General features: G+C 34.9%; 1 protein-coding gene and 1 long non-coding RNA gene across 2 annotated transcripts in view; both read right to left on the bottom strand.

Annotated features, from left to right (window-relative positions):
- Positions 1 to 504: 504 nt before the first annotated feature.
- Positions 505 to 12,631, bottom strand: LOC134848563 (uncharacterized). The gene is made up of 4 exons (XM_063866077.1): positions 12,446 to 12,631; positions 11,463 to 11,673; positions 1,304 to 1,384; positions 505 to 871 (listed from the first exon to the last, which is right to left on the bottom strand). Exons 2-4 carry the CDS (start codon positions 11,565 to 11,567, stop codon positions 728 to 730), a joined length of 330 nt encoding a protein of 109 aa, XP_063722147.1. The 5' UTR covers positions 11,568 to 11,673; positions 12,446 to 12,631; the 3' UTR covers positions 505 to 727.
- Positions 12,632 to 13,644: 1,013 nt separating this feature from the next.
- The window catches only part of LOC134848533 (uncharacterized), a 29,774-nt gene continuing 19,470 nt past the window's right edge, over positions 13,645 to 23,948 (bottom strand). Inside the window, exons 2-3 of the long non-coding RNA XR_010162953.1 lie at positions 21,245 to 21,548; positions 13,645 to 13,799 (exon numbers count right to left, since the gene is read on the bottom strand). This is a non-coding gene — a long non-coding RNA (uncharacterized LOC134848533). The remainder of the gene's footprint in view (positions 13,800 to 21,244; positions 21,549 to 23,948) is intronic.

Genomic DNA, 23,948 nt, shown 5'->3' on the forward strand with positions numbered 1-23,948 from the left:
TAAGTTGGACTATGAAGTTATAAATAAATTATTGAAACATAAATAAGGAATGAAAAGTTTTTTTGCCAAATACGACAAAAAAGTTGCAGCTCTTAGTTTTCAACTGATTGAATCAACGAATAAGTTTATCGTTTTCTTGCCAACTAATTTATGGCAAGCATTTTGGCATACAACCGATGAAAAATAACAATGTTGTTTTCAGAGTGTTGATTGATTATTAAATCAAGCTCGACGGAGAAATTACTGATTGTCGAAAAACACCATTAAAAATATATACGAAGACCTTCCAAAATTCATAGCTTTCCAAAAAAGAGTTTAAAGCGTCAAACTCCTGGTGTTTAAGAGGTTTCTTTTGGCACGTAGATCCCCCACCCGACAAGCTTTGATTGAGTGATCAAAACAACACCTTGAAAACAGTATTTTTCTGTTTTCGATGAGGCTAGGTTTTTAAAAAAATTTGTTTATCATCATCAATCTCAAGTAGTAACAAGAAATACCGTCAAAAATGTTCAGAAAGTTTTCGGTCCCTTCATCGGCTGAAAGCTAGAAGTTGAACTTTTTTGTCCCGTGACTATAGCACAACAGCATTTGCATATCTTTATCAAAAATTAATTCCGTCTTGAAGTTCGCGTCACATTTTTTTGGATTACTATTGAATGTTGACGAAAGCTTTTTTCCACGTTTGTTTCAGTTGCAGATTCTTCACTCTAGGCTCCGTGGTAAACGGTTACTTGCCCCAAAAATTCTCCGTAGCTTTTTTGAGTGCATTTCTCATGGTAGGTATGACCAAGTAGCTCAAAGCCCTGATTGCCGCCCCAATCGAGGACGAAGTATGGGCCACAGGTATGACCCACTTCTGTCCCATCAGTTTCTAAATCACAAAGACCACAATAGCCTAATAATAATAATACAACAAATTGTTTCCAGTTTTCTGAAACAAAAATTGTTGGGCCATTAGAGAAGTTCTACTCGTGACATTTTCTTGCATTTGAGCATTTTCTTATCAGACTGATTTGAACATTTCTGAATCATTTATCTTAAATAATAATGTTTTGCAGTTGCAGTTAATTTTTATGAAAGAGTGAATCTATTTTCTACGCATTCTCCGCCCGCCAAATGTGTCTAGAGAAAACAAAACAACAACGGACTCTAATTCCGTCAGTTTTACCGAAAGTACGAACTAAAGTTTTCTTTTTTTCTGATATGAAGTTAGATCTATGCCAGCAAGCGCAAATAAACATTTTCGAACCATCTGATAAGTTTTCATTTTTTCATTTTTTGGACTTTCTTTAAATTCACTCACATTTCCGACAATGAACAGGAAGAGTTGCAGCGCTGCAAACATAGTGTACAACACGCTGTTCACTGTCAGTGCTATAGTCACCTGAAAGAGAAAAATTACGGTTGCAGCGCTTGATTGATCATCTTTTCGTCCACTTCTCCGATCATTGTTTGTTTTTTTTTAGAGCAAAATCTACTGACTCAAAAATTTTTGATAAAAACATTCGTTGGTATCAAGTAAAGTTTCCTCAAACGGAGCTGAAAAGTCTTTAAACGATCTGAAAAGATAATTTGTGAAAAACTGAGTCCGGACAGCTTTCGAAGTTTTAAAAAAAATTGAAACTGCGTATGAAAAACTAATTACTCATTCCAAAAAGTTCAAGTCGAAATGTTTCATGATGAGTTTGAAGAATAAGAAACATAGAAGGCTAATTTATTTCTTTACTGTTTTGATTGTTTAATGTAATTGTTCAATGGACTCATAGTTTTTTAAAGGGAGAACAGTAGCCAAAGAAGAACAATTTTTTTTTCAAGACCTCAAAAAACTATCAAAAAATTTAGTTTTGGCCTGATGTTTTACTTCGCCTCCGGCAGTTTTTGTTTTTATTAATGTAGTACATTTTAAAAATTGATTTTTTTGAAAAGTCTCCTCATACAATCACAAAATTCAGTTTTTTCCTTCTTCAACACCCCCCCTCCCTCCTCACATTAGCATTAAGTTAATTGATTTTGAGTAGTAAAGAGTAGTTTTTTTAAAGAAAATATAAAACCAAATAACCTATACGTTTCGATTAGTTTATTCAACCAGTCAACCAATTTTTATAGAAATTGGACATTATAAAAAATTATAGTAGTAAGATTCCACAAATCCTTAAATTAAAAAATCCAAGGTCCGCAACAAAGATGAGAAATTGAAAAAAAAAGTTTGCATTATTAGCAATAATTTTAAATGACTATTTGCAATTTGTTTTGTTTTCCAGAAAAATTCTTTTGCTTTTTGTTTTGATTTAATCTTTGATTTTTTCAACCAGAGTTAAGAAAAAATAGTTAAAAAGAGTTGAATAACCGCCCAAAAAAGAATGATTGTTTTTTCAATGATATCAATCCAAAACATTAATTTAGAGTTATCAAAAAGTACTAAGACGCTAACTAGACCAGCTTAAAATAAATAAAAAGTCTAGATTTAGAGTTGAATTAAAAATTGTGTTATTTATAACTAAGACGCAATAACATAACACTGACACTCGCTCACTCCAAAGAAGGTCGAATGCGATAGACAAGGTCATATAAGAACGGTTACTTAAAATAGGATAATTGTAATAAGAACAATCACAATACTTCCCCTTACGTCGAAAAAATTAAACTAAGTGCATACAAAATAGGTGACCCTTTTCTCCCTCTCGATGAAAGACAAAAAAAAATCACAACCAACTAGATAACACGAAGATAGTTTATGAAATGTAATCGCAAAGGTTACGCTTTGAAATTTTTCATATTGAGAGAACAAAATATTTTAAAAAATTACGAGTAATGCAGTTTGGTTTATCCGGTGGATTTAATAGAATACATCTGAAATTCATTGTGAGGTGCCTGAACTAAAGAGTTTCAATCAGTATAAGGTTCCAAACGTCAGTTGCTTACATACGAAGATTTAAAGTAGAAGACATGAAAATGTTTTAAACGAAATAATCCGACAGATTATCTAATTTTCTTAAAAACGTCTAAATTTATTTAGAAATAACTAATTGCACCAATGATTAATGGAATAGGCTGGTTTTTTCAGGTTTGTTGAAGTTTCGAGTATGGATGGCACCTCAGCAAAGCATGAACAGTTTACCGAAACCGAAGAAAAATGACGTTTTTTTGAAGTTTTTTTTATGACGGGTTCAAATTTATATAGGACTTTCATGCATTGCCTGATTAAATCAGAATCGATGTTCCAATCGTCTGACTTTCTACCCTTGAGGGCCGGAAGGAGGTAAGTAGCTCCTGTAATTCTTCGTCGGGAAACGTTCTCGTTTCAGGCACTAATTCTGTCGGAGTTTGTGAGATGATGGGGCTTGACTGCTCGACTGGTTGGGCGACCAAAGTTTCTCTGCCCTCCCTCTAAATTTCCGAGATGTTATCGCTGGCCATGTCCTCACTAAGTGTAAAAGGTTTGTCTGCTGTCCCCAATCTCTCCTCGCCTATAACATCTGTATGTAAGCTTTCACCATAGCGTTTTAGTGGTCCCACATTCCGTCTTGGTCTAGAAGGAACTAAGTTACTACGTTCAGGAGACTCTCCCACTTCGTACACCGGGATTTCATCTGCAAAATCTTCTTCCAACTCCAGTTTTACCGGCTCGGCAAGTTGATTTCTGGTTGCTTGAATCGCATCCGGCGTATTGTCATAGAAATCAAACGCTGAAAGCGGTTCCGTCAGTTCGGAAGATTCTAACGCAGTTTGAAGAGAAGAGGGGGCCATTGTTATGCTTATCGGGCAACCAGCTAATGTTCCTTGTGAATTCCAACCTGAACCTACATATTCAGACTTCATGTGATTATCCGATGGAGTTTGTTTGTATCTAAGATGTGGTTCAAGATTATCTAGGTCATTAACGAGCCTTTCCATGTCTACATTTCTACATGGAAATTCGCCTACGGTCCATTCCCAGTCCCTTAAGTCTGAGTTGTCAAAGGGATAATAGAAAGATTCATCTTTGGTTAAGTAACCTGGTCAAAAGTTCTTCCGTGAGTTGCGTTGCTGTTGGAATCTTGTTTTATTTTGAGAAGGGTTTCTGGATTGTCTCGTTTTCTTTGATGATCATTTTGTCCTGGTTAAAATGTCCGACGGAGTGATGGCCACTTCTAGTCTTGATTTTGCTCACGCTTTTCTCTTCTTTGTTCCTACTTCATATAAACGATTAGAGTCAGGGACTGTGACACTTTCTTTGAAAACTTTAGTTTGTTTCGAACAATTCTCTCTAACGGCTATATCGGGTTTAATTATAATCTTCCCGCTTGCAAGTTTCACCGTTGAATGAGTAGAATGTAACTTTTTTTTCTCCCAAAGGTCGATAATAGGGCTCCCCATTTTTTTAAAAAGCTTTTTGGAAGATGTTACTTTTCCATACGGTGTTTATAGAGTTGGAACCTCTTTGAACTAATCGCTGTGAGATTCTTGATTGGTGAAGTGCTTGGTTCTGAACCGCATCCTTTGTCATCGGGGTTTCAATTTTTGTTATCCAGCGTCCAGGTATCCTTTTTCTTCTATCATCTGAAGCCCAATTGTTTGTCCTGTTTTTTGACATAATTGATTTTCCGTTGTCTAAAAAGTCACCACTATTTTGATTGATCAAAGTTTTCCACAGAGAATTTGGTGTTCTGTTGAAAAGTTTTCAAATGCAGTGCAATTTATTCTCGAGTGTTTTTTGCTCTATGATTTCCAAATGATTTTAGAAACTGAGTCCGTAAGTAAAAGTTTTTCCACTAATCCGTTGAAACGGTGGTCGGCTACTGTACAAAATATAATAATTATTTAATATAAATCACAAAATGGTTTAAAGTCTGCCCCGGTATAGCACGAAGCATGTTCTACCCGAATTGAGATTGAAATTCCATGAAGCTGGGTATAATCAGTGATAAAATTGATTAATATTTTGGCTAAAGTGATTGAAGCATATTCCGCCGGAGAAAATATAGAAAAATTGTCTAAACAAAGTAGGATGTACTTAAAATAGCCCCACGAAGGATCTAATGGACCTGCGAAATCTAAATCTTTTTCTTCATTTACAAATTTGAGATCGGCAAGATAATAATGTTTTCAGGAATTAGAAGTTTAAGTTTTTATACATTCCCAGCAGTTTTTCCGTGAAACTAAATTATTCTGTTAATATGAGGCCACCGTACGTATTCCGAAAGTAATTTCATTCCGAATTGTCCAGGATAGGTTTCATGGAGAAGTTTCATGGCAGCTGTTCTCAGGACAAAGGGTGAACATTAACTAGTTGTCCATATAAAGAAAACTTTTGGCAGTATGTAAGTCTTTGTAAAAAGGATTTAAATAACTGCCCAATTTAGTGGTCTGAATCTCCCTTTTTTTCTTCTAGAGCTCTAACCATGGATTAAATAATGCAACCTTCTTCGGTGAGCCAAGCAAACAATTTAGTTTTAAAGACGTTTTTCTATTTCCAATGGTTTTTCTGGCAATTTTAATGATTCACAGTATTTTGTCACTAGTGATGGTTGGTCAAAAGACACATTTTTAAAATAAAATTCATAACAAAACCGGATGATGAGGGAATAATTACAGTTCCACTATTTAGATTTACCTTACTTACAATATTAGATTCCATAGGAGTTTTAAATGACTCGAATGTACAGATAAGAAAAAAAAGAAAAATTCGAGATGGTAATTTTAGAACAAATAATTTTAAAATAACCCAAGGGAAGACATTCAGAAATACAAAGTTTGGAACCGAAACGATCAAAATCGCAAAAATTTTCTCTGGAGCTACCTATGTTTAGAATTGGTTTTTTCCGGAATTTGTTCAATCAAATTTGAATGTGACTTTAAATTGTCTAACACCTGAAGGTTGGACGGATTTATAATATCCGACGGATTTATAATATCTGACGTCATTTGATTTTTCCGGAATTTGTTCAATCAAACTTGAGTGTGACTTTAGGTCGTCTAACATCTAAATATCCGACGGATTTATAATTGAATTAATTTTACTAATTGCTGCTTGGACAAATTTTTTTCATTAATTGAAGGAGCAAATGCTTTTATAAATGAGATTGAATCCTTGAAGCCAATATCTTTGCCCGATAGATGTTTTACTGAAAAATTTAACGAAAAAAATGTCAACCCATCTTTTTAAACGGCTAAGATGAGTTCTGTTTCCATGGTTAGAAGATAATGCTGATAAAAGGATGTATATTTGGTTATAATTTCAATTTCCGAAGCGAATAGATAATTTATGTAGTGTTCTACAGCCCAAACAATGCCGAGGAGTTCGAGTTTGTTTGTTGAGTTTTTAGTTTTGTGTGGGTTTAAGAAGTGACTAGCGAAGAAAACCGATCTCCAATCTTTCCCGAGGAGTTAATCGAGCATTGCGCCGAGGCCGTTGTGTGATGCGTCAGATTTTACTCTTGTATTCAGTTTCACATCGGTTTTTTTGGTTATTTTAACACTTTCTGATTTAATTTTCTCGAAAGCTATGGTATGGTCATCTGACCAAGTGAATATCGATTTCTTGTTGAATAGCGGTCTCAATGGACTTCCAAATGATGCGAGATTCGGTAGGAATTTTATAAATTGGTTGGTTGATCCAAAAAATGAGAGCAACTCCTTCAAATTCCGAGGGATTGTAATAGATTTCATAGATTTTATAGCTAAGGGTAGATTTTGAAGCCAAGGTTTTATCTTCCTGTGGGATTTTTCTTGATTTCAATAATTTTGAAACCTAGCCAACCAATTTTATTTTTAAAGACATTGCATTTGGGCCATTTGACTGCGAAATTATTTTTGTCGATTTAGTCAAAATTTTTCGACGATTGCTTCAAGTTCTGTAAAATTTCTTTTAGAAGAGATTAAAATATCATCGAGGTTTAGGTTAGTGAAAAAATGGTTTTCAATGGTTGAGTCCATTACTCTTTGGAACTCATTTGGCATATGGCCAAGTCCGCCGTAACACCTTGTGAAAAATTTCTTTATACCGGTTATATTTCCTGAATGATGCTGAAGCTACACTGGTTACTAGTGAAGTCGTCTAAGTCTAGTTGACTAAAAGCTTTTTTAAGGTGTAAGTTTGTAAGCCAAAGTTTTCGTCGGTTTTTCTAACAGTTATGATGCCACTTTACCTACTAGTTTATGTATAATCGGCATCTGACATTTATTTCTGAAAATTTGTTGGTTAATAAAGTTTCAGTCTAATCGGAGCTTTTTTGATTTGTGTTTCTTGCAGGTAATTAAAATTGGGCTGATGAAACTGTCTTCGTCGCATGATTCTAGCTTTTTATTATGTCCTTCTGAGATTAGTCTGTCAAGCTTTTTGTTTACTGCCAGAAGTAAATGATGTGGAACCCTGCGCTCTTTTAATCGTATTGGTTTCAATGGGTCGTGAAAATGTGTAAACTTAAGTTGGTTATTTATTCTAACGACTCTGCTAAATAATTGATTGAATTTCTTGAAAGTGATTTCCGTTTCATTCTTGTATAATACGACGAAATTTTTGAATGACTTTTGTTCAAAACTGATCTTGTAGTATGGAAAGTGTTTTTGCGCAACTTCTCTTCCGAAGTCTGATAGATTGTCTTTTCCTAGATTTTTTGTTAGTGCCCATCGGTTATAAAGAAAGATGTTTTGTCGTATGTACATTCATTGGATCTTATTGATACGATGACTTGTCCCACGATCTTTATTGGGTCATCCATGAAGCCACAGTAAAGATCTTTCGTACCTTGGTTGACTGCATTAATTTTCAATTGTGGATCGCGCAGTTTAACTTCGTGCATTACGTTTCTTTTCACAAAATTTACTGGGGTTACTGAGTCCACTTGTACGTTTAGTTGTACGAAGTTTTACTTTCACAACCAAATCTTAAGTAGTTTCTTCAATTTTTTTCATCTTTATCAAATATCGTAGTCACGTTTAATACCGAACAATTGTAGTTATTGCTTTGTCTTGTTTCTGACCAAACATTAATTACGTCGCAGCAACATTCCTTATGTACATGATCTTTTACAGCAGGTTGATCCGACCGATTTACAAATTCAGTATCTACAAACTTCTGATTATTTACAATATTTACGTTTTTTCTTCAAGATTTTCAATTTTTTGTGAAACGGCCTTTCAAATTACAAGATGTACAAATCTCGTCCTTCGCCGGACAGACAGGTAGATGTCCCTTCGTGAATTTTTCCCCGCGTTTCAATCATGAAATTCCTTTATCTACTGCTGAAGTTGGTTCCCGTTTGATTGAGTTTCGGTGGTTTTTTACTGCATTATTATTTACAGGGTAGAAAGGTTTATTTGTCATCTTCAAATGGCTTAAAGCTTTTTTCTCATCTCTCATCTACTAAGGCGACATATAGGGCTTCTTGGGTAGGAAGGGTTTTGGTCAATAAATTCCTCTGGATTTCATAGTTTTTCAAGTTGTTGATAAAAATGTCGCGGATTCACTCCTCTCTGCTGGATAAATTGCATTTCGTCGCCATTTCTGCTAGAGCACCCCAGAACTGTTCCAAGTTTTCTCTATCTTTCTGGATGTCATTTAAGTAGCTTGTGGTGTTAATAAAACCTTCGGTTTCAGAAATTCCAGCGGATTTAATCATTTATCTATATCGATATTCTCTTTGGTTATTGATGCCAATTGAAACATAACACTCCAAGCTTCCCGTTGGGTTGGGGGATCGATACTATGGGTTTTACAGAACGGGGGTATTCCTTTCATGCCAGATTCGTTTACAGATGACTATGCTATAATAAAAGGCACTGAAACTCTAACTAAACTAGCTTAAAGTATATAAAAGGTAAAGTTTAGACTTGAATTAAAATGTGTGTTATTAATAAGTAAGAACCAAATATTACTGACGCTCGCTCACTCCAAAGGAGGTCACTTGCGATAGACAAAGTCGTCTAAGACCGGTTAATGAAAATAAGATAATTGAAATAAGATTGATTAATCACAACAAGAGATCACGCTAGAATTCCTATTTCTAACAGGGATGTACTTGTTCGCACATTTACAGTTTCAGACTAAATTACCAATTAATCTAAATAGTCAACTCAGATGAGCTTTTTTGACGCTGATGTTCCCCTGTGGAAAATAAAATTAAATGGTCGTAAATTAATAGTAATGCGCTATTTTCTCTAATGTTGAATGGTTAACAAGTAACAACAACGTTGACCCAGTGAAGAGGAGATTTGCAGAGCTTTAATTCAGTTTTTAGGCAAGATGCCATCCGTATCCCTGGTTTAGGGTTTTTCTCGTTTCTTCTTTCCGCAAAAGACTCTTTTCGCCCCCCTTCTTCTCCCATTTAAAATATGTCAACTCTTTTGCCGTCGTTCTTTTTTTCTCTTTTTTTGTATTGGCGTCGGTTTCTTTTCTACTGGTGGCTTGTCCAGCTGCTATCGCCTCGTTTTAATCACGACCGGTAGCCGAAGGCCTCATATCGTCCAACTCCGTATCAAATTCAGTCATACTCAATTTTTCTCGTTTCTTCCGGTTTTTTGTCCTTTTCAATTTTGGTTCGGTTGCTTCTTTTACCCGTTTCAAACGTTTTATTCTTTATGCTTATTCTTTATGCTTATTATTTTCTTCACCAGTGGTTCGGACATCGGTCTGAGCAACGCCTTTTCGAAGAACAGTGCAATAGTCAAGCTTTACAGAATGTAATTTTGCTGATTTTAATTTCGATTTGAATCAATTCTTACCGTTTAGTGTTTTCTGAAGCCGAATACCATTTTTCATTTCATGAAGCTGACGTCTTTGTAGGTTCCTAGCTGTTTGACGGTTGATCTTCCGTTCGGATGCGGTTTCCCCGTGTGGGCATTTTTCGCACATTGGGTGTTTCTCGGTGGCGTTTCTCGAAAAATGTAGAGCTCCGTGAGTTCATTCGACAATGATTTTCAAAGTTTTGAGATATTTTTTTGTTCGAGTATGTGAATACAACAGTTTGGCAAACTACCAATTGTTTTTTCTACAGAGCATACTTCTCAGTGATCATGTATTGGAGATATTATGATTTCTTTTCCTTTCTTTTCCCATCCAAATGTTTTCTTCAAAACTCTCTTCGAAAAAATCAAAACTGCACTTCCGCTATCATCCCAGCTTGGCTTCTGATATCCGTTGACTCTCAGCATGAAAATTGAGCCGGTTATTTGTTTCACAAGTTTTTTTTTTGCTTGTTTGGTTACCATCACCACGAAACCATCTGAGCTCTCCGATGATCAACAATGCTCGCGAGTTTGTGAGATGGGAATCCGTTTTTTTCCCAGGATCGTCTGCTGCGTCAAATGCGTCCCACCACTTCGGTCATACCAACTGAGTGGCCTCCCCGCACTAGCGCTTTTCTCGACACGTAATTTCATAGTGACCTGTCTTCTTGCAGTGACTGCAGCGGACTGAGAGGGCTGGGCTTTTTTTTGCTATTGGTGTGTGGTGAAAAACGGCTAATCGCAGTTATAGCGGTTCCTATCACGTTGTCTCAATCCTTCACGTCCATGGAAATGTCCACAATCAACCCACTGGGATTCCTTTTACCCTTGGTCCACGTATGTTGCTCACAGGAGCCGATTTTATCTGCAGATCGCCCGTTAGCTCTGAAATTTCTGATGCCTGTAGTGTTGATGGTCCTTTGGCATTCTAATCTCTAATCTTTCCTTTTTTCAATACATTGCTACACTCGATGCATCGTGTGGGGCTTATACCTCCTTAAACAACTAGTTCTGTCCGTCTCCGTCTCCGTTTTGTAAGTTTTGTTCCTCTTTTTTGGAAACAAGATTTCACCAGTATCCACAAATCTTGTTTGTCTAATGGTCTCGAAGTTCAAGTGGGTGGGCACAATTATTAAGCGCCCGTTAGTCTTAATGTTCCGAGCATAAACACAGATTAGAAATTAGGGCATCTTACTTTTCCTCACTTAGTTTTCCATTCACATCTACCTCCGGACGTCCAAGGTATGTCGTAGCCAACATCTCCAAGTGGAATTGTTGTTTCCAAAGCTCGCATAGAAATTGCGCTTCAGCGGCGTATCAAGGGGTACAAAAAAGATAGCTTAAAAGATTTGAATTACTGCTCAACTAACGTGCAAGAACAGCTATCCAAAAAGTGATTTAGAGTCCAACACTTGGATCACGCTAGCACTCCAATGATTGACAAGTATGTACTTTACAGACTTAGGCTAAATGACTAACAGTTAGATGATACACTCGAATGAACTTATTCCCTGACCAATTTTTTTTCGCTGAAACAAACTTTTGTGTAATGTCTCCACTTTCAAGTGGATATTAACTCGTCTAGTTAATAACTCGTTTCGTTTTGTCTTGCTTTATTGAATTCAAATGAGGTGAAAACTGCAAAACGTTAGTAAGTTGCCCCCTTCTTCTTTGGAATTTGAAAGTCCATTTGTTATAGGAGAGCGGGAAAATCAATTCGGTCAAACTAAAAAATGAGCGCACTGCTGGATACTCACTGCAGAAGCTGATCTCTGTGCAGGAGTTTTTGAATTCGAGCGAGTACTGGCCTCTTTGGATCTTTTGTGCAACATCGCCAGCAGAATGCCAGTTAGTAGTACCATAAGAAGGACGCTCGGGAATCCAACTGCCGCAATAGTATTCTCGAAGAACAGATTTTTGGACGTTGATACGCACAGTGAAACACGATCATTTTTTGCTTCCAACCCACTAAAAACGGAAACACTTTTTTTACGAAAGCCAGGTTGCCTGTCTTTAGATGTCGAAATTTGCGTCTTGCGTCCTCTCAAGAATAATGTTGTTGAAAAACAAAAATTAATCATATTTGTGGTAAAATTGAGTATCTTGTACAGAAATTGGTTAGCAGAGTTTTTTGAAAGAATGTCTAACTTTCTGTTTTAATTCTTTAATTCGACATTGATTGCTGAGACTAAAAGAACCGATAACAAATTGTGCGGAAAATTGAAAAAAAAAGTTCGAAAATTCTGTTAAACTAAAAACTATGCTCGAAAAGCGAGAGCGCAACAGGAGAAAGCCAAAAAATGACTCATAAGATTGACTCAAACGACTCGGAAAATCCGCCTAAAAAACATTCGATAAAATTTTGAAATTTTTGAAAATCTGCCCCCTCGAGAAAATCCTAGGGCCGCCCCAGAGAATGCGTAACTGAAATTGGGATAACTAATCGGTTATCCCTTGAAACTATCATACAGCTTGAACACGAAAACCACCAAAAATTCAGTGATGAGAAACTTTTTTAAAATTAGTGCCAAATTGTTGGCAAAATTGAATTTCTTAAGCAGCTTCTTAGATTATTCAAAAACAGTATTAAAAGACATGTCAGATTTTTGCCACTTTTCGTTTTTTATGTCCTAAAATGAGTGAAAAGTTGTTTTCCGAAACCAACATGCACAATTTTATGCTATCCAACTTGGGCCAGATTAAGGGACTGTAAATGAAGTTGGGAATTAATTGTAATTACACGAAGACTGCTCGGAAACAGCCAATGGCGAGCAGGATTGCAGTTGAAGCCAGAATTGGAATGAAGGCCGCCTTCTGGGTGCAATTCTGCTTGTACCACACTCCCCCTACGACATCACGTGTTCTTCTTTCAAAGTCAAACAGTCATTAGCAAAACTAATTTCGGAACTAAATAGTCACAACGAAGGTCTTTCGGTAAACAAAATGTCGTGTATCAAGGAATATTACACAAAAAATAGATTGAAAAATTATATAGAAAAAACTTCAAAAGAATTTTCAAAATTATTTTTCGAAAGACTGATTTTCATTGAAATCGTTTTTGAAATTCGTGAAAATCTTACAACTTACTTTGAAAAAAAAAACAAGTTTCATATGAAGTTCAAAAGAATTAAATGCTTTTTATCAAACAGCAGATTCAAAACTTACATCGGAAAAATTGCACCGGTTGCGGACAGTCTATTGGATTGCTTTTTTGGCATCTTGCTGGTCGGCAGAGCCTAGAAATACTGAGCTTTGGCAAAAAAATGTATACGATACCGAGGTACACAAAGGACAGTTGAGATCAAAACTGGAAACCCCTACTGCTCTGCGTTGAAGCATATCAATGATTGGAATTGAAACCAGAATTAAACTGAAAAGTGTTTATTACATTCACATCAATCACTCACCAAAGAAGAAAAGCTTATGCAATGGTCATTAAAAAATGACAGCTAGTTTTAGATTTAACCATTGCACAAAGCAAATAATGCTCGAGCACCATTGCTCAACTGCGTCACTAAAAAGTTTTTTTGAACGCATAATAATTGGAACTCTTTCCCAGTAAAGTTTCGGAAGTTTGGCAGTAACTAAAGATTCATTGAAAAAAATCAAATTTTTTGGTTCGGAAACTTTTGTTCGAAACGCATTAATTATAACCACTATCTAAAAACTTTTACATGCATAAATTTGGGAAAAAAATGCAGTTTGATTTCATATATCTGTCATTAAGGGATTGGAACACATTCTAAATGTTTTTGATAGTTGTATTGAATTTTGGAAAATCATTCCTAGAAATTTTTTTATAAGAAAGTTATAAGACAGCTGAAATTTCCTACAAATCTTAGGAGTTCTAAGATAGGAGATTTTTATGTGGGATGGTTTACACGGTTGGCCTCGTAATGACAAGAATTGCGCGATTAAATTAATTAAATTATATGACGATTAAGAAGAGCACATCCATGTCTTGTGCACAGCAATTATGCGATCCATAGATATCAGGGCAGCTATCCAGTCGGGAGAGACCATGACAAAGAAAGTAATCGCTGTCATCAATCGGCAGATCATCATCGATATCCCATGCATTGACTGTCCGTAAACTGAAACATTTCAAGATTTAATCAAAATTTAGGCTCACTCTACTTCGGATGACTTACCTACCCATTGTTACCATATCAAAAGGCTCATTATTTTCGTTTTGACACGCTGCTGTTTTTGAGGACCGACCAGCGGTCTTCTCTGATTGGCTGAAAAGATCGAATATGGCTGTTTTTTTTTCGTGAACAAATACAGTGCTGATTTAAATTAACCGGACAAAACGCGCTAAACTTGAAATTTAAAACGCGTTTTTCTCAAATTGGGTTGAGTTTAGGTGAAAAATTATGATGACAAAACTTGCTTAAAATTTTAGCAGAATTAATATGGTGTAATTTGTTTTGCGAAATTCGGGCTCAAAATTTTACCACAAAAATGGGTCATTTTGGCTTTTCTTAGTTAATTAAAAATTACGCCAAAAATACCCAGTCAATCTCAGACATAATTATACCAAAGTGAGCCCCTTACGTAGCCCAACAAACTTTAAGAAGGGTATATTCTCCAAAAAAAATTGCAAATCGTTTAAAAATTGTTTTTAAATAAAAAGTTGCTGTTTTATATAGTAAAAATGACCTTTTTTGTCTATCAAACAAAAATAAATTAACTTATACATTATTTTGGAGAAAATACCCTTCATAAAGTTTGTTGGGCTACGTAAGGGGCTCACTTTGGTATAATTATGTCTGAGATTGACTGGGTATTTTTGGCGTAATTTTTAATTAACTAAGAAAAGCCAAAATGACCCATTTTTGTGGTAAAATTTTGAGCCCGAATTTCGCAAAACAAATTACACCATATTAATTCTGCTAAAATTTTAAGCAAGTTTTGTCATCATAATGTTTCACCTAAACTCAACCCAATTTGAGAAAAACGCGTTTTAAATTTCAAGCTTAGCGCGTTTTGTCCGGTTAATTTAAATCAGCACTGTATATTTGTTCACGAAAAAAAAACAGCGTTATTCGATCTGTTCAGCCAATCAGAGAAGACCGCTGGTCGCTGTCTAAAAGCGATTGAAACGAGAGAAAGGAGACTTTTGATATGGTGAAAACGTGTACGTAAGTCATCCGAGATATGAGTTAGTAATTCTAAGGATTGGTAGCACAGATGTCTTGTATACTCAACGAGTTGCTACGAGTGCCTCGAAGATTTTTTTTTGTACAAATGGGAATGAATGTACTCAATTTTTCAAATATTGGGCTCCTAATTGGGCGCCATTGCGTCCATTTTTTTCGGTGACAGCTATGGGACCAATGTTACTGAGAATTCAGCCCCTTGTATGGCAATTATTAGCAAAAGTTTCGACTCGGGCCGGGCGATCTTCAATGGTTATGACTGAATTGCGCCGGAATTAATTGTGATGATTGAAATTGGCGATCTGCTAGTAAAACAAACTCGCGTTCTTGGCCCAATAATAACGATTGGGAAGAACTTTGCAACCCTCGTCCTCGTCCTCGTCTCTAATCATGTACAGCTCCTTTAGTGTTTTCACGTCGATCAACGCAACACTTTCTATAAATCACGGTTGCTCTTTTTTTTTACAACTGGCACTTTAACTTAATACTCTACGATGGGGGATACCCAAGTCTATTGCCCAGCTAGCCTACTCAGGAGGTCTGTGTGAATTTGTTTCAGCGTCTCTTTTTGAACTGCTCCTTAAATGGGATTTTTTGGATAGCGAGCACTATGTTTGAACTGTTAATTGAATATGTCGAGAACTTATGGATTATTGCTCCACTTAGCATAGAGGCACTTAGCATACTGGTGAGATGTTCAGTTTGAAATTGTCAGACCGTGTATTTGATCCCATGCCAGGGTAATGATAGTGACTCAATGAGGACGAGCTCTCTCTTGCCTCTAGTTTCAGGTCTATCGCAGCCTGAACAATTTCGGCTGCAAAAAAAGGTACCATGTGAAAGTTCTAGACGCAAAAAACGGCCTGGAATCGAAAAAAAGACAAAACATCACAGCTGGAATGTGGGGAGATAATACAAATGGACTATTCTCGACAGGACTGTTAAGGCCTACTGATAGCTCCTCTGCGATTCGCAGGAACATTATTATTATTGTTCCTACCATTGATATTGGAGAGGAACTTTGCACTCTGGTGTATTTTAGTTTTTTTTGTTTTTCACGCAAAATCAGCTAAAACAAATAATCATCAGTAAGATTTGGGTGTTATAGCATATAAAAACCACTTCAGTTGAGATTCTAATGAAATTTAAAAACTTTCAAAAAAATATCCAGGTGTCGAGGAAAACTGGTTTTTTGATTTTTAGCTCATTTTCAAGCAAAAATCGCGATCAAGAAACGTTCGTTATATCGAAATCAACTATTTTCATTATAACTTTAGGCTCACAAAACTTGACAGCAGCAAAAAAATTTTGTCGATTATGCTGAATTCACTATTTCTCTACGCAATCATGTAATCCACTAAAAACGGCATTAATTTGAAAAAAATTGCAAAAACAAAATTTTTTTTTTATAAGTATGATCAGAACATGCTGAGCTACTTGCAGAGGAACCGGTTGTCCCTGCTCTTATTTGTTTTTGTCCGAACGATGAGACGCGAGCCAGTGCATTGGCAAAATCTCAAACTGATTGTTTTTTAAATTATTTTATAATTGTCGATGAAACAAATGGAAACAATTTTGTTTTGATACACCATATAAAACCAACCCTATGTCTTCAATGGTAGTGACAATGATCAAATGTGGCAAGAAAAACTGCAAACGAATATCTTTATTTCAATGAAAACAAATAGCATAAATAAGATTTTTGTTTTCTTTCCTGTTTTCGTTTATATCAATAAGCACACGCATAAATATAACCTCAATGTTACTGCAGTTAATTTCTCTTCAACATGCCACAATAAAATTTTTTTTTGTAATTTTCAAGCAAAAATGTGTTGAAAACGAAGTTTGGGAACTAATTTTTATTAATAATGTATATATTGAAAAATCTGAATGCAAATAATTCGGCCCAATTCTTGTTTCTGTCTTGTCTTTTCAAGCTCAAGTGAAAAAAAAAACTGCATAAAATGACTCAAGAATTAAGACCGCAGATACCGTTGGATAACAAATACCCAAGATAATTTTCGTAGCTTTGCTTCACTGTTTAGTTTTATCACACTTAGATTTTGCGTCACTTTTACAGCAACTAAACGTATGTCTAATGCTTTCTGTAGAGAAGCAAGTAATCTGGGTTTTGGAACGAACATCTTTGAGACACGTAACACCTTGCTGCTCAGAGTGAAAGCAAGTTCCCGGGTTGACCTCCATACACCGAAAATGCTTATCATACAATTCCATACATCCATACTAAAAATGGTTGAAAACTGGTATAAACTCATTTCTGTGGCTGTATGATTCTAATAAAGCAATCTGGTGATAAAAAACTGAGGTTTTCCTTTTTTGAAAAAAATGCTTATCATACAATTCCCATATATGGAAATTGTACGACTGGCATTTTTTTGATGGCGACACAAAAAATTTTTCAAGTAATTTTGAAAATTTAGCCCAAAATTTTTTTGGTTTTTTTTTCAATCGCAAATTGATTTTCGTACGCAAACAAACATTTTTCGAAAAAAAATTTTTGCATGCAAAATTTAATATTTTGTGTGCATAACGTAGTCCTGGATACGATAAAATTGGCTTTTATTTTCTTTTCACTTAATTTTTTTTTCAAAAACGCTGAAAATTCCTCTTTCTTTTGTATGGGGTGTTAATGTACGCCTTGATCAACGTCTGATAATTTGAAAATTCAAAAATTTAATATAATCATCATTAAAAAATTTTGCCAAAAAATAAATGTTTGTTACTTTTGTTATATCAATTGTGAAAGACAGCCAAATTCAGGTCGTTATCTATGCATTGTAAATGCAAGACCGTCCAACCTTTGGTGTTTTGAGTAACCAAGGTCTTTGTCACTTGTGTTTGGTTGGAACTACAACCGAAAATTTTTCAGAAAATAAATTTAGAAAGAAAAAATCAAAATTTTTCGATTATGGGAAAACACCTATCATACAATTTTCATATATGGAAAAATGCTTATCATAGAGTTTTCATACAATTTTCTGTACGTATGGAATTGTATGAAATTGTATGACAAGAAGTTTCTCATATATGGAAATTGTATGATAAGAAGTTTTGGTCAACCCGGGTTATTAATTGAGACTGAAAGCAAAATTGAAGTGAAAACTGTGATATATTCACATCAATAACTCACTTAAAGAAAAATTTTTGCCCATTACGAGGCCAAACTGTGCTTTTTGGGAAAATTAAGCGGATTCCGCAACAAGGACGTTCCCTTTGTTCTTCTTTTGTGCTTTCATTTCCTTTGATTGTTCCGACACAAATTTCACATGTTTAAAGTCTTGTCTCTGGAATCCAGGAGCAGATCAGACAGACACCAAATTATGCGCCTATTCAGTGCACAGTTTGGACTCGTGATGTCAATACCATTGAAAACTGACAGCTAGATTTAAAACTAACCATCGCACACTGCAAATATTAATGGAAAACCATTGCTTAACTGCTTTTTTGAAGTCCAAAAAGTGGACTTCTCTGCCAGTAAATTTACGGAAGCTGGACAATATCATCTGTTTTGATTCATTTTTTTACATTATAGTGTACATTTTAGTTTAAATGAAGTGTTTTTCACTCTCACGGCTGAGGTGCGACTGGCGCTTGAAGTTCATGAAATTCATCTTAACCTTTCTCAACAAGGAAAAGATACAAGCTTGGAATGAAGGGCTGATCGCTTCACTTTTCGACAAATTTTACCGCCTATGTTTTGCGTGGCGGCAGATTCCTGTGTCACTGTTAGAATTTTTCGGCAAATCAGATATTTTTTTCGGGTAAGTCGAATGCTGCTCTATCATCCCCTCCCCGTATGAAACCGATATATTTTTCAAGCTTCTTTGGATGTTGTACATAATTAATGAGCCAGAAAAATGAGAATTTTGTCTTCTGGCTTTACCGCAATTTTTCTTGAGTGCTCTTTTTAGGAAACGATCAATAAATTGTAAATTTAGAGGTTAACTTGAATATCACTCGACTCTTCTTGGTTTCTACTTTAAAAAACTCACCCGAGGGCAAATTTCCTTCAAACTTGCAGCGATCTGAGAAATATCAGACCTTTCAAACTCAAAGGAGCATATATTTAGAAATTTTGAACTCTTCAATTATTGCAGAGCTGATTTATGCAATCGTTATATTTCACATCCAATTGTCGCTCAAGTTGAATTATATAGATTTTCATTCGTTTTTGTCACATTACCATGTTTGTATGAAATCGCCAAAAAACTAACTTGCTAGAAAAATATTTGGCATATTTGACGCTGTTGTAAGCCTGCAAGCTCGCTTTTTTCGCTCAAAACTGAAATCCAAGTCAAAAATTTAAACCAGGTTTTATCGATAGTGAGAAAAATTTTTGAAAATGTATTTAATGTCGTTCGATTCACGACTAAAAAGGCTTCAGTTTGGTGTATCATTCGTCCTATTGTGATGCATATTTTTAGTATCTGATTTTGTGTTGAAAAGAAGAAACTAAAACACACCCGAATACTGTGTTTCTCCACATTTTGCAAATGGTCCAATCAATGAAAAAAGAACCTGCGAAAAGTAAAATTTGAGCGTGAACAAACTTAAAAATTTTTACTAAGAGAAACAAACAAAAAAATCATCGCGACCTATATAAAAGCTTCCACCACGTTCATTGACTCAATAATAAAAATAATTTAAAGTTTTTAAGAACTGCTCCAGAGTCAGGTTGGTAATGAAAAAGTAAAATCAGTCTAAAAATCAGCTGAAATTGGTTTTGAGAGCAACGAAGCTTGCAGACCCGGGTTTTCTGACAATGAGTGCGCGTTTTTGAGAATGTAATATAGGCCAATTGGACAAAATTATTTGTAGAAAAATGACTAAAATTACAAAAATAAAAAAAAACATTCAATTTTTTTCAATGATTTCGCAGGAAATGTTTGAATGTTTCTTTTTGTTCTATAATTTAAAAAACTCCAACAACTAATTTTTTAGCTTAAATCTAAGCTTTTAAGCATTAATTTAGGAACAATTAAAATGTAGGCCTGCTCGCTGGCTTCATTCGCTCGAAATAAAACAAAAAATCAAAAAAAATGCAAACCATTTTTTCTGAGCACCGGTGATTTTTTTTGAAAGTATTAAAGATGGTTCAAATCGAAACTGTAAAGGCTTTGATATGATACATCACTGAACCAAGTTCGAAGATTATTTGTGTTACTTGGTTCTGTGTGGAAAACAAAAAGAAAAAAACTAAAACACACCCGAATAGAAAGTTTCTCCTTTTTTCAATAGTCGGATTAACAAGAATAGCCGGTTGCTATCGTGATGCGACAATTCGTAAAATACGACAATTCGTAACAGTAGATTGCGCGAGGAACACTGATTCACACGCAGTATTCATCTCGTGCCGGTTGTAAGCACAGCGGAGCAAGCGTTTTCTACTTGCCAATGCCTTGTTACGATTTGTCGCTTGTTTCGAATTATCGCCTGTTACGAAGTGTCGCTTTTTACGAATTGTCGCCCGCCGGTTACTATACAAGTAGAACAGAATCTTCCGACCATTTTCATAAAGACTACAAATGAAAGTTCTTCAAATTGTTGACCTTTTTTGTACGTGGTGTGATAATAAAAATATACACACGCATATAAATTTAGTAAATTAAGCATATTGTACAACAACTGTCTTCATAAAAAATACTAAACAACAAATGAAAAAATATTTCAAAAAAATCGAAACTTTCTCTACTTTTATCTAATTCGAGATTTTTGAAATTTTTTTTATAAAAAATTATGAACGGGAAGTATCGTATAAAGCTTTCAAAATTAGTTTCCATTCAAAAAAATTAAATTTTTGTAGCATAAAAGACCAGTTTAACAAGTTATCATCACTTTATTATGTCGAAAAACCGGAAACTTCAAACCGGTTCTTCTCGACACTGGGGTTGTTTCCGAAACTTTCAATGTCGTTTGAGTCACGAGTAAAAAGGCTTTAAATGATATATTAATCGAATCCGATGATTTCTCTGGTACCTGATTTGTGTGGAAAACAAAAAAAAAGAAAAAACTAATACACATCCCAATACAAAGTTCCTCCACATTTTTTAAATGTCGGAACAATAAATAGACCTCTGAATTGAATTGCAGTTGATTTAGTGCTTTTAGATAAAAAACAATCCGTTCTTAAGAAAACAGCACTTGCATTTGTCTCAGTTGAATATTTAAAACCAAAAATGTATCACTTTGACTTTTATAAATTTATGAAATTCAAACAAAAATGAAAATACATTTTACTTAATTTGTATACTTTTTGTTGTGTTAATTTTAAATGTGTGTTTTTTATTACTGCCTATGATTTCTATATTTCTATACTTTCTATCTTTCTTTCATGTTATTATTATTAGGAAACTCACTGGTTGAGTAGCAGGTCATGATGATGCTTAGGATTCGCTTGAAGCACTCGAAGATAGCTTGCATCCACATCAGCGTCCGCGCAGAAAAGTCCCCTTCTAGCCCCCGGGCTATGAGGACGACAACTCCCTGGGACACAAGTGAAGTCCCAGATACAACCCAGTTTGTCACAACCGCCCAAAAGGGGGGCCCACTGAATCCGCCGGAAAAATCGGGACGAAACCCAAATCCAGTGTTTGTCGCGTTTTCGTTAAACTCGGCAACATCCACTCCAAAGAATCGACTCATCTTCTCGATTAGATTTTCCTAAGCACTCAAAATAATGAAATAGCAAAATAACAACATTAGTTGATTGCTGTTTAAGAGAGCGCATTATGTAATGGCGACAAAAATTACCAGAAAGAAAATGTACCAAAATTTTTTTTATAAAACTCCTATATAATACGTTTTACGACTAGATTAAAAATACTGATCACATCAAAGGTGTACCATCAATGAAAACAATTTCATGCTTCGAAAAGTTGTTCAAAGCCTACTTAATTTTTTTTCAAATCTATTTCTAGTTTTGTTCGTTAACTTAACACACTGTTGAAAGAACAAAAAGTTGCATATGACTTGCCACAATAGAATTTGGAAAGATTTAAATAGCCGCGCTTACTTTCTTAAAGGTCGCAGTAAGCGGTGGGTTAAATCGTTCCAAATGGAAACGAAGCAAGTGTTTTTTTTTGTTCCGACTTTTGAAGAAAACGTGGAATATATATGCACTGGGGGTTTCTTTTTATTTCAGGCCGATTTTCAAATTAATTTTTTCCCTCGGAGTTCCTTTAATAAAATCGATTATAATGGAGTTTTATTGGCAAAAATATTGGACAATATAATCGATTATAGATGCCAGTTTAAAAATTTAAAGTTTTAATGGATTATAATTTTTTTTTATCGTTTCATAAAAAATCTATTGAGCCTAGCAGAGACTAGTTAAACACCCTGAGACTAGTAGATATAAGAGTAAGATTAGGATCGGTATTAGACTAAGAAGTTGCACGAATCTATCCGGCCGAAAATAAGATAGCGTGACGAGCAGAGTGTGTACCCTATCCGAAATTACTCTATGAACTAAGCAATCGGACTTAACTCATCTGGTGCGACCATAAGTCTCAAATTAGACCTTAAATGAAAATTAGTTTAGAACTAACTAGATGAGATTTAGACAAAACATTTTCAATATGTTACACGATAATAATTTAATTGAAATGTCTCTACGACTCAATAGATCAGAGCAGCTATTCCGTACAATACTAGAATTACCCGGTATTGGAAAAAGACCTCGGACAAGAGACGATCTACGACTACATAGGAACTTACCATTTAGTTTCATGGTCGTACGGCAAAAGCCAGTACAAACTTTTATATTTAGATTCTTACAAGCAATGAATTTAGATTTTCATTTGCAAACATAAATCCTTGAAGAAAATCTTCAATGATTATTTCAGGCTCTAAACAAAATTTATTATTGTACAATAACGATTAATAAAAACATCTCAAATCGTTCTCCTCAATTCTGCAGTAAATTCAAAAAGAGATATCTGAAAAATATATTTATTAAATACAAAAATAAAAATTAGTACCAATGATCATAAGTTTTTAGTAAACATAAATCATCGTACCATCTCTAGCTTCATCGACTAAACATAACAGCAATCATAAACCCACTAATATTATAAGCAACTAAACCTTTTTTTATCAAAATAAACTTTAAATTATTTAAAAAGGCTTATCCTAAATTTTATCCTCACTTAACTTAACTTTTTTTAAACTTAAGATTAGATCATCACGGCTTTCCTTGGATGTCAGTTACATTTCTAAATTCATAAATTTTGTATTAAAATTTCTTATACTGATCATCAAGGCTTATCCTTGGATCAAATAGAACAATTTTGTTCTCCCCCGCCCACTTAACAAGTGTCTAACGACCTCAAACGTCGTTTCATTATCCAACCCTATCAAAAGACGTAGGACTAATAGAAATTTTTCAATCACTCTAACCATTGTAATTAGGCTAAACAGTGAAGAACTTTGGTTATTCATCCTTCACTTGACCTCTCCTCTTATATGACCCAGGATAAATCTTAAACTTAGTAAGTTTAAAACAGAATCTAACGAACTACTTGCGTTCTAATTATATCTGAACCTTGTGGATTGATTTACTATTCTTCAACCCTTGAACACAATCATTAACCCTAAGTAAGATTAAGTAAGTTAACATCTTAACTCAGAATAGCCACGAGAAAGTAACAACCATTCTTAGGAATCGATATATACTTTTCTCTCCAACCCTATATACATGACCCAAGTTAGGCTAACCAAAAAGTTGTAAGGACTAACAGTCTAGGATATTGAAATCACTAGGATAAAATCCTTGCATCTTTTCATCCTAAACCTTATGTCACAAAAAATTTAGGTAATAAACAAACAATCGTAATACACAACCGTGAAATAGACAATCAAAAACAATCTCGTAACTACTCCACATACACAAACAATTGGATACATTCGAACAAACCGACAAACAATAAATAGAAAAATTATAAGTAAACAAGACAGATTACACGAAAAAGATTTTCAAAGAAAAGAAACGCAGTCTCCGAATCAGAAGTCAGTAATTTAGACGCACTCTATAAACTGAAAGAAACGGTAAATAAAAATTAC

The sequence above is a fragment of the Symsagittifera roscoffensis genome, chromosome 6, assembly GCF_963678635.1.
Source record: "Symsagittifera roscoffensis chromosome 6, txSymRosc1.1, whole genome shotgun sequence".
Taxonomy (NCBI): domain Eukaryota; kingdom Metazoa; phylum Xenacoelomorpha; order Acoela; family Convolutidae; genus Symsagittifera; species Symsagittifera roscoffensis.